Source organism: Octopus bimaculoides, chromosome 1 (assembly GCF_001194135.2).
Source record: "Octopus bimaculoides isolate UCB-OBI-ISO-001 chromosome 1, ASM119413v2, whole genome shotgun sequence".
In the NCBI taxonomy this organism is placed as follows: domain Eukaryota; kingdom Metazoa; phylum Mollusca; class Cephalopoda; order Octopoda; family Octopodidae; genus Octopus; species Octopus bimaculoides.
Genome location: NC_068981.1, coordinates 187075994 through 187087820, shown reverse-complemented (window position 1 = coordinate 187087820; position 11827 = coordinate 187075994). Strand labels below are relative to the sequence as shown.

The 11827-nt window shown below is 35.6% G+C and overlaps 1 protein-coding gene across 2 annotated transcripts in view; it reads left to right on the top strand.

Annotated features, from left to right (window-relative positions):
* LOC106877945 (apoptotic chromatin condensation inducer in the nucleus) overlaps positions 1-11827 on the top strand; it is a 105527-nt gene that overhangs the window by 46282 nt on the left and 47418 nt on the right. For both annotated transcript variants that reach the window (XM_052973301.1, XM_014927026.2), the window contains exon 4: positions 6466-6571. In XM_052973301.1, the coding sequence (XP_052829261.1) occupies positions 6466-6571 (106 nt within the window). The remainder of the gene's footprint in view (positions 1-6465; positions 6572-11827) is intronic.

The following is an 11827-nucleotide window of genomic DNA, read 5'->3' as shown; positions in this document are numbered from 1 at the left end:
TATGGCTGGATGCCCTTCCTAACACCAGCCTATCCAAGAGTGTAATGGATGCTTTTATGTGCCACTGGCATAGGTGCCATTTGCATGACACCAGCATACATTTATCTGCCACTGGCATGGGTGCCAGTTTATGTGACACTGGTATCCGCCATGACTGCGAATTTCCTTGGCTTGATGGGTCATCTTGTCAAGCACGACATTATGCCAAAGGTCTTGGTCATTGCCTCCGTGAGGCCCAACACTCGAATGGAGCTCAGCCACCTTGTGTCTGCGAGGCGCAACACTCAAATGGAACTCAACCACTTCGCCTTTATGGGCATACACACACACATGCATATTTAGATGGAGGTTAAGAAGTTTGTGTCGCAGCTATTTGGTCTTGAATTCTTCTCACTGTGTGGCACTTTGAACTAGTGTCTTCTACAATAGCCCTGGGTTGATCAAAGTCTTGTGAATTGATTTGGTAGATGGAAACTAAAAGAAGCTTTCGTGTGTATGTCTGTGTCTCCTTATCTTGACATTGCACAATTGTTGTAAATGAATACCATTCATTTCCAGTATTCTGCAAAAACCTACCTGGCCATGGGTAAATATTACCTTGCTTTGGAGACAGGTGAAGGCTGGCATCTGGCCATAGAAAATTTACTTCTGTAAAACTTCATCTAACCCATGTGAACATGTAAAAAGTGATATTAAAACGAGGATTATTAGATATGTATATATGAGAGTTTGGTTGCTGTCATATAGATTTTACAGGGTTTTGAGATGTGTGTATATGTGTGTGTCTTTGTGTCTGCGTTTGTCCCCTACCTCTGCTGTTACTGTATTTGTGTCCCTGTAACTTGGCAGTTTGGCAAAAGAGACTGATAGAATAAGTACCAGGTTTAAAAACAAAAAAACAAAAAAAAAAACAAACCCACTTTGCTGGGCGGTTGGTGTTAGGAAGGGCAACCAAGCATAAAAATCCTGCCAAAACAGACACCGGAAGTCTGGTGCAGGCTTCTGTCTGGCCAGCTCCTGTCAAACTGTCCAACCCATGCCAACATGGAAGGCAGATGTTAATAATGATGACGACGATGATGATGAGGAAGTGCTGGGGTTGATTTGTTTGACTAAACAGTCTTCAAGGCGATGCTCCAGTATGGCCGCAGTCTAATGACTGAAACGAAGAAAAGGTAGAAGTTAACCACATAAGCATTTACACTCTTGTGCTGCTGCTATTTCTTCTCTTTCATCTCATCATTATCATCATCACCTTCCTTAGATCCTATAATTTATTTCTGCTACTCTAGCAGTAAATTCTCGATATTTTTAAGCCTTAGCTTTAAACATATTCAAACATTTTCTTTATATTTTCCTTCTACTGTTCTTATGGATACATTTTTGTTTTGTAGTTGATGTCTCGCATATATCCTTTCCAATTTAGATTTTTTTGTTTGTTTGTTTTGCATTGGAATTTGCTTTCCCTCATCAAAACTAACCCGATCCATACATCTTGCTATTTGCCGTCCATGCTCTATCTCTCTTTTCAGAGATCTTTCGTTTTATGAACTAGAAAGAGAAACTACTGAACTCTGCAAAGATTGTCATTTGCTGCAATCTCAATAGTAAAAATGAAAGTGAAAGTATTATTTTTGCTGATATTGAAAGCCTGTTTTAGAAAACACACATAAACGAAGGTGTGTGTTAGAGCAATAAAGAGAATCTGGAAGATCTGATTAATGTGTGTATGTAAAGTCTGTAAGATTTATTTTGTAAATGAAACCAGAAGGAAAAATGAACATACTGGATACTAATATCTAATGCTTGTATATGATGTTGTTTTTATCTTAAAGTAAAACTAAATTACATTCTCTAATGCATTTTGTTTATGAGAATGATGCCTGCAGTCAGTTTGAAAGAAAAAGATTTTTCACATTTCATTTTATTGCTGAATTGTGAGTGAGTGTTGCCAAACGCTGATCTCAGCTGAGTTTAGTACTTTCATTTTCTGCTTCATAAAACGAAAGATTATGCTCTTTTTCAAATTCTAAAGTAAACATTAAACGATTTCCTTCACTTGAACAACAATCACAATAGAGAGTTTTATTTTTTTTTTATATGCTATTACTTTACGCTAAGACCAATCTTTAATCCATGGAAACTTTCTCTCTGTCCATGTCTCAGAGTGTATATCTCTTCTGTTTGAGCAAAACACAACCAACAAATAAACAAAAACATGGATTATGGTGTACATTGTTTTCCAACTAAGTTTATAAAGAAATACTTGTATCAGGATTTCAACCTTTAATCTAAAGGTTATTTAACTGTATTTTAACTAATTAACAGCTAAGACCACATCTTAATCCCTTCTATTTCTCTGCTATTGTCCCCCCCCCCACCCAACATAAAATAAAATAATTCTGTTCAGTTGAATTAAACTGCACTGACAATGGTAAGTAACAGAACTATATGACATTAGCGTTAGCGTGTCTGTCCTCTCAAATTGTATTCAACTTTTTTTACTATTTAAAATAGTGTTAGTTTCATTTCAGAGTGTAGATTTTCCTAAATATTTGTTTGGAAGTAGCAAAGAATGCAAGAATTTGTCATAGTTTGATTGGCAAGTATGGTCTTTATGTAAGCCGTATAATTTTACAGATCTCAGAAGGTACTTTAGAACTGAATGCAAACTGTCAATGGAAAGATATTCAAGTTTGCTAAATGCTTTAAAACAGTGATTCTGAACCATTTTTTTTCTTTTATCTATGGACCCCTTTGATGATTATTTTATTCTGGTGGGGCCAATAGCCATTTGATGTATAAAAGCTAGTTTTATAGATACTTCTTTCAAAATACCTATTTTGTTCATCACACATCCACTTGTGTAGGTTGAAATATGTAAAATTGTTTGAGAAACCTAACTGTTTCTTGCAATAAATAATACATCTATAGCAAAGCTTTTTCATCATCATCATCATCATCGTCATCTAATGTCCATCTTCTATGCATGCGTGGGTAGGATGGTTGACACGAGCTGGCCACATTGAAAAACTACCCTAGACTACTGTGTTTGTTTTGGCAGGGATTTTACAGTTGGATGCCCTTCCTCTAACACCAACCACCCAGCAGAGTGGACTCGATACTTTCTATGTGGCACCAGCACAGGTGAGGTTAGTTCTGGCATGATTTTTACAGCTGGATACCCTTCCAAATGCCAACCATGTTACAGTGTGGACTGGATGCTTTTAACATGGCACCAGCACTGGCAGGGTAACCAAGTAACTTGCAAGACAAGGAATTATGAGAGGGGCAGGGCATTTGAGGAGGGAAACTTGTGTCAGAGGATGAGATGCTAGAGTGTATCAAAGAGACAGAGAGACAGAAGTAGGTGTTTTGCCACAACAGAGGGTGCATTAGAGGAGATGAGCCAGTATCAAGATGATGAAAGGTTAGAATGTAAGAGGGAAATAGGGAGGCAGAAATAGGTGTCTTGCTATAGAGGAGGTACATGGTTACTTAGTGAGAGAGGTACAAGAAAGCAGCCAGAAAGAAGTGTGCTAATGTTAAGGAGACACTTGGTGACTTAGTCAGAGGAAAAACAAGAGGAAAGAAGGAGAGAAAGTAAGAAACAACAAAGATGTAAGAGAGAGCAGAAGAGAGAGATGATGTTGTGTTAGGGTATACTCACAAGTAACAAGGATCTGAGCATAGAACCTGGGTAGAAAAATAAGGTGTGAGTGATGGGGGTTGGAAGGAAGCAGCGATACATTGAGCAGGGCAGTGAGGGCAAGAAAGGGGATTGGAAAACAATCATGGTTTATGAAGAGGAAAATGCAGTTTAGAAGAGGAGGAGTTGTTCGGTTTCTTAGGGTGGAGTGGGTGGGACACATCTCTTCTAGCATTCAAAATAATACTATGGATCCAATTTACTACTTTGTTTATGTGGATCCCTAAGAATCTTACATGGATCCTCAGGAGTCACATGGACCTCAGTTGAGAAGCACTGCATTCGAAACAATGGTGTAAGTGTTTGTCGAAAAGATATACACCAGTAGTTCCCGACCCTTTTAGTTAAATGAGTATTCTTATGAACACCTATCGAAATTGAACCAAATTCAATGACTGGTACCCATGCCAGTGGAACGCTAACAGCACCGTCCGAGCGTGATCATTGCCAGAGCAGTTGTCTGGCTTCCATGCAGGTGGCATGTAAAAAGCACCATCTGAGCGTGATCGTTACCAGTGTTGCCTTACTGGCACTTGTGCTGGTGGCACGTGAAAAAACATTCGAGTGAGGTCGTTGCCAGTGCTGCTGGACTGGCTCCTGTGCAGGTGACACGTAAAAAACACCATTTGACCATGGCCGTTGTCAGTACCGCCTGACTGGCCCGAAACTCTCGGAGTGGTTGGCATTAGGAAGGGCATCCAGCTGTAGAAACTCTGCCAGATCAGATTGGAGCCTGGTGCAGCCATCTGGTTCACCAGTCCTCAGTCAAATCGTCCAACCCATGCTAGCATGGAAAGCGGACATTATACGATGATGATGATGATATATATATATATGAAATTTTGAATTTAGTTCATGGACTCCCAGTACTACCTTTGCAGACCACAGTTTGGGAACCACTGATATAGACTAATGTGATTAATTTTGTTCCCTAGGCAACCTAAGCGCTACTTCTGTAGCTGTTAAGCATGAAGAAAGTTTGGAGGAAGCATACGTATTTATTCTCTCTATAAACTGGATGAAGAGAAAGTCTTTTTTGCATATTTGTAATTTTCATGTCAGGAATGTAGCCTTAGGGAATAAGGTTTTGTTTAATTAAGTATATGAAATACAAGAACTGCTAATTAGAGAGGGAAATGGCTGAATCTTATTAGGTGATGCTAATGAGAAAAACAGTGATTGGAGTAAATGATATTTTTTTTGTTTTTAGGTGTGGGCTTGGCTGTGTGGTAAGAAGTTTGCTTCCCAACCACATGGTTCCAGGTTCAGTCCCACTGTGTGGAACCCTGGGCAAGTGTCTTCTACTGTAGCTTCAGGCTGACCAAAGCTGTGTGAGTGGATTTGGTAGATGGAAACTGAAAGAAGCCTGTTGTGCATGCATTCCAATCAGGTGGCACTGGTATCAACCACGCTCAAATGGTGGTTTTTGCATGCCACCTGCACAGGAGCCAGCCAGGCATATATAAATATATATTTTTGTGTTTGTGTATTTGTGTTTGTTCCCCATAATGTAGCGGTTCAGCAAAAGAGAATGATAGAATAAGTACTAGGCTTATGAAAAATAAGATCTGGGGTCGATTTCTTCGACTAATACCCTTTAAGGCGGTGGTCCAGCATGGCTGCAGTCAAATGACTGAAACCAGTAAAAGAATAAAAGAATAGTTGATCCAATCAACAGAACAGCCTCCTCGTGAAGTTAACATACAAGTGGCTGAGTACTCCACAAACATGCATACTCTTAATATAAGTTCTCTGGGGGAGTCAGCGTGACACAAAATGTGACAAGGCCAGTCCTTTGAAATACGGTTACTACTCAGTTTTGTCAGCTTAGTGAACTAGGCAGATGTGAAATAAAGTGTCTTGGTCAAGGACACAACTCTCCACCAGGAATTGAACTACCTGGCCTTATGATCATGAGGTGAGTACCCTAATGACTAAGCCATGTGCTTTCACCCAGAGCTATGATTACTCGACAAGTAATACCTCGTGTGGAAATTCTCACTATGCCTGGTGCTCTTTTTTCTGCTTATGATGTCTAATGTCATTTGTATTAAAACATTGACTGTTCATTTATAATGCTTAAACTCATTAATGCGGAGATATATAATACATATACATACTTACACCCACACACACACACAATTCATGTATATTTTGTAAAAACAATTTTTCTCTTTGATTCCATTATTCTCTTTTTTCCTTTTACTCATTTAGTGTATGTATGTGTGTATATATATATATATATATATATATATATATATATATATAACATACATACACATATATAAATATAATAAATATATAAGAATTTTGAATTTTGTTGCTTGACATTTTTCTAAGGATTATGTTTTAATATCAAATGTAATGCCTTCATATTTAAAAGTTTTGATGGACATACCTGGCATCGTAAAATAATTTATTTTCTCAATCCTTCTGCATTGATGTTAATCTTTATTGTACTATAAAAACTATTAAAATTAGTAATTTTTATTTCAACAACATTTTAATTTTGTCATTGATAATTCTGTATATTGTTCAATATATTTAACAGCTGTATTTCTTCTGATTGATAATTAAAGAATAATTATGATTGTATATTTTGTATTGTGTACATTATAAGTTCTAATTGTTGGATATGTTTATTAATTAAAGTAGAAAAGAAAGTACCTAACTGTTGTATATCCATCCCCCCTTCTTCAGATGTCTAATTAGTCTGCAAGGCTGATTTTTTAAAACTTCTTCCTGGTTGTTTTTAGCTGCAGAACGATGAAGTTGCAGGGCAAAGCGAATTTATCAAGCAGTACCTTGAACAACAGAAGAAGCTTTTTGAAATGCAACGAGAAGTGAAAAAAAGAGTTGAAGGTAAGATACATAAATGGTGAGAGAAGCCTGGCGTTTTTTTTTTTTTTGGCTCCCCTTCCTTCTCGTGTGTAAAATTCTTTAAGACATTGCTGAAGTATTGTTGTGACAGCCAACTTGATGGTCTGGTCTGTATGAATGATGGAACTGTTTACAGTGATTTCAACTCTTCTACAGTATTAGGTTTCATAGGTAAGGTTGTGTTGTTAAGAAGTTTGCTTTGCAACCTTGTGGTTTCAGTTTCAATCCCAGTGCTATGCAGTAGCAAGTGAGCAGATGTATTCTACTATAGCAGGGGTCACTAAACTATGGTCCACAAGGTCAGTTCATTCGGCCTACTGTCGCACTGTACCTTTTGTGTAATTACCTGCAATTAGAGTTCATTTGCCTCTGGTATGGCATCAGTGTTTGGAACAACTTATGTCTCTGAGCAAACGTTTTCAATAATGAAGAATGTGAAGTCAGCTCATCGAACGAGGTTGGCTGATGAACATTTGAAAGCAATTCTCTTGGTTGGATGCAGCAATTCCAAAGCAAATATTGATGATATCTTAAAAGCAAAACACCAGTTTCACAAATCTCACTGACCTTTTTTGCTGCTTAGTTTGTGAGATTTGGATATGTGTGCATACTGAGTGTGATATAACCATCTTATTGCTAATGTCACCTTTGATAACTTTTTGGTAAATAAATAAGCTGGTTGTCTTTATTTTTTGTGTATTCTCTGTACTGTAATTGAACAAAATGGTTATGCGGCCTTCACTTGTCATTCTCTCAATTATCTGGTCCACCATGAAAAAGATTTGGTGACCCCTGTACTATAGCTACAAGGTGGACTGAGGCCTTCTGAGTCAATGTGGTTAACAGAAACTGAAAAGATGCCCATCACTTGTTTAGTGTGTGTGTGTGTGTTTTCCTTGTTTTGATATCACATGGTAATTGTAAACAAACTTTACTGTCCTGAAAGCAGTGTCATTTGCTTCCAATTTTCCCTGCCCAGACTTGGGGAAAATGTTATCTTACTTGGAAACAAATGAGAGTTAATAGCAGGAAGGGCATCAACCTCTAGAAAAATCTGCCTCAGCAAGTCTTCTCTAAGCCATGCAAGTACAGATAACAGACATTAAAACGATGATGGTGGAATTGAAAAAAATATTTTTGCATACCATTGAGCAGATGACAATGTCGTTAGCTGATGTGTGCTAATGCTGTTGAAGTTGGATTAATTTCATTTCTATTTTTGTTTAATGACCAACACAGAAGAAAACTAATAAAAAGATCAATAAAATATAATGAAATAAGAAAATATAATCTTCATTTTAATATTTCTCTAACTTCATTTCTGTCTAATAATCCATCATAAATTTGCATTTTGTTTTCTTTTAATGTTTGTTCTCACCATGTGTTGCAAGAAATGCTTTTTCAGTTCTCTAATTTGTCTGATTATTTTTTTTCACTGTAAATCTCACCTCTCTTTGCACAGTTGCCATTAAATCACCATGGAAACAGTCAATTAATTAGTTCTTGAATTGATTGCATGTTTAACTTTTCTCTTTATTTAATGGTGTGTATGTATGCATTCTTTCAATTAAGCAGTTTGATTTATGCATTTTGTGTAAGGTTACTTATGTCTCCAATCAAAAACTGACTTCATGTAAAATGTGTATGTATATGTATGTGTGTGTATGTACATATATATGTATGTGTGTGTATGTACATATATATGTATGTGTTTGTATAGCATGTATGTTACTGTTAATGATATGTGTGTTTGTGTGAATTGTTTATTATAATTTATTAATAAAATCATAAACAAATGAAGATAAACTGTTAACATTGTATATGTGTATATATGATGTTACTTCGAATGTGGCAACTTTTATTTCTGATAATTATAATACTGTGTGTATGAGGAGAGAGAAAAAGAGAGAAAGACTATTAAGATTACATTTGTTGCAGTAGTAACATCCTTTTTCTTTGAATCCTGACATTCTTATTTCATGTAATTAGCACTGTTTTTCCAGACCAATTCTGCCTCGGGTATGGTGATCCAACTCCTGTCTTCAAGACCAAGTCGTTGATTTCTTACTGAAGAAATCTGTTGAGAGAATACTTTGCATTTAAATTTAACATTTTGAAACTAGAAAACTCTCTTTTTTTTCTTTCATTCATTCTTCTTCTCATAGCTGACTTTTATTCACAGCAAAAACAACTGGTGGTAATTCATAATTTTTTCCCCACATCTTTATACCTATGATATTTCTTTGTTGTGAAATTTTAATAAGTTTCAGCTAAGACTTGAAATGTTATATTTAATATATGCAGACCAAAATATGCGTAGTGAAATTAAGCATGCCATATTTTAATTCAGTTCCTACATATGGACTGTTTCTTTTTCATTTTAATGGTTGATAAATCAGTCGACAGCTTGGTCCTGCAAGCAATAACTGCTAGACACGTTCCCTTTATACAGTTTTTGATATAGAATATAATATCCTAATCCATGATAACTTGTTATTAAAATAGCTGAGTAATGTATATCAAAGAGAAGAATATTGATTTACCATTAGCTTTTTGAAATGTCCAACCAGGGAATCACTGCATGATTTTTTTTTTGGCCTGTTAGAACTAACAGCTAAATCTCCCTCGAATTGTACTCTACACTTTATTCCATTTTATGCTCACAATAGTGAGCATAAAACCCTTTTGTTCCTATTTCTCATTCATGATTTTACCAAAGTGGAGGAACTAACTTGCTGGTTGTGATCTGTAGGCCCGTTGTGATCATTGTTGAGTGGTCTCTTGGACTGGACAGATGTTAACTGTTTGTAATTTAGTATGTAAAACTGTGGAATCCTGACTGAAGTCAGGCAAAGGATACTGATTGAAATAGCAACATAAAAACAGTTATAAGATATACAAACGAGATTTCAGCAGTAGAATAAATTTTTTGCTGCAAGGAAGAAAAGTTTGCCATTTCTGGCAGAGAGAAATGAAACAGCATCTTTTGTTTCTCTGAAGAATGTATTCTGCCCAAAATATTAGACTTCTCTCTCTAGGGTCATCTTCACAGCATTATAGACTTTTGGGCAAAGCTATGCACTGCACCCTATAATATTTATTTATTCAACAGCAAACCACAGCATACATAGGTCAGTTACCCATGAGGGGGCCCTAGTAATTACCCAGTTACCCATGAGGGCCCCCTAGTAATTGCCTAGTTACCCATGAGGCCCCCTAGTAATTGCCCAGTTACCCATGAGGGCCCCCTAGTAATTGCCCAGTGTGCTGATGTCTTAAGGTGGCACTGTTTCTCTCTCTCATATTTTTAACATGGCACCATCTGGACTAGATTCGTTTTTGGTGACAGAACATTTATAGTTTTCTTGATTTCTTCTGTTTTCAACCATATGATTATGAGGATAATATGTCTGTCTTTCATTATCTTAGGAATTTCATACTGAATAAATATATGTAATTTTTTTTGTTTAGTTATTTTCTGTTCTGGTGGCAAATATCCAAGGTTTTTAACTAAATGAAAACAACACTTTTGTAAAATGTTTTACAAACACACGTACACACACACACACACATAGATAGGCTTGCATATTTATCAGAAATATTATTTTTAGAATAATGTTTTGCACTATTTTGTTTCATAATTATTTTGTAATTTTTATTGTAGTATTTTATCAGTTTTAATTGAACCCCTAAGTTTGTAAAATAAAATTAAAAAAAAAATAGAGCTTTAAATTTCATTCTCTATCGTCTCAGTAAATGTGAAAGAAAATGCCAATTTAAAAGTAGTTTAAGTCTTCAGATATTTTTTTTAGTCGTTAATTTTAAATAATCACCGTAAGAATAATAGTAATAATAATAATAATAATAATAAAAAATTAATAAATGTTTAACAAAGCGAAAGTTATAATCTTAGTTTAACCGAACTACATTCTGTCAATCGGTTTGCTAATCCTAGTGCAGTAGAATGCCAGAATGTATTTAACGAACATATGACCTTGCTGCGTTTCGCCTTCCTCATTCAGAGGAAACGGATGTAAGTATTAGACGTATTTCTAATTTACTCTACTTGAAAAATAATATCTGTTACCATTATATTTTGCATTTAATATACAAAGTAAACATTAAAACGAACCCAGTAAATCAGTCGTACATTAGATTATTTCCCAGTTGCATTCGTTTTATCGTTGGGAAGTAATTCTGCCACATTTCGACTATTTCTGTATATATACAAATGGCCGAATCTATTGAGAAAGAAACAAAAAAAATTTCGGTGGCTTTTTTGCGAAATAGCATCGATTATACGGATAGAGATTTTTGAAACGTGTAAATCTAAGCAGTTACAGTTTAAACGAGACGAAAGCCGAAATAATCTAATTTATTTATTCAGCTATTTCCCATCTCTTTGCAAATCTTTTGTCCTCATTTTAAAGCAAGGTCGCCGCCACCTCCATCTACAAATAATCTGTGTGAAATGACTGCTTTTATTCATTCCATATCCCTTTCACTCTTTCCTTTTCAATAACCACAATCTCCCCTCTTACGCTCGGCTAATCACTAATCTTTCTAGATCTTCCACCTAGATTTCACAAAAGAATCTTTAAACATGACGACGAAATGTCTTCACTTCATTTTATTCAACATTATTATTTCTCGTTGTGATGATAATATTTTCCATGTCGGGATGGCTTCAATGCTTATCACTTCATATTTCTCCGTTTTTTCCTTCTCTCTCTCTCTCTCAGTAAAAAAATTTTGTTCAGCCTTTCTGTTCCTTATTCTCTTATCTAGAACAAATCTTATTCCATTGTCTACTCCTGCGCTTCTTTCTAAAGCAATCTATCTTGTAAGGATAAATTGCTTTGTTCTAACCTTTGTGAAATTTTGCTCAGTGCCAGAAGCGGGGAGGCCCTTTAGCCTTCTATTATAAACTTACATATATATATATATATATACACACACACACATATATATGTATATATACACACATATATGTATATATACGTTCACTGATGTATGTATGTGTGTGTGCGTGTATATTGCAGGTTTTGTTGAGTGTTTACGAATGGAAATTTCTCTTTTATTGAAATAAACGATTCACTTTTTTATGATTCGATCAATTTGTATCTTTGCTGGTTTTTCTTACTCTTTGGTCCTGCTTATCATCATCCACCAGATATGGCGGATCTGGCTGTGTATGTATATATATATATATATATATATATATATATATATATATAT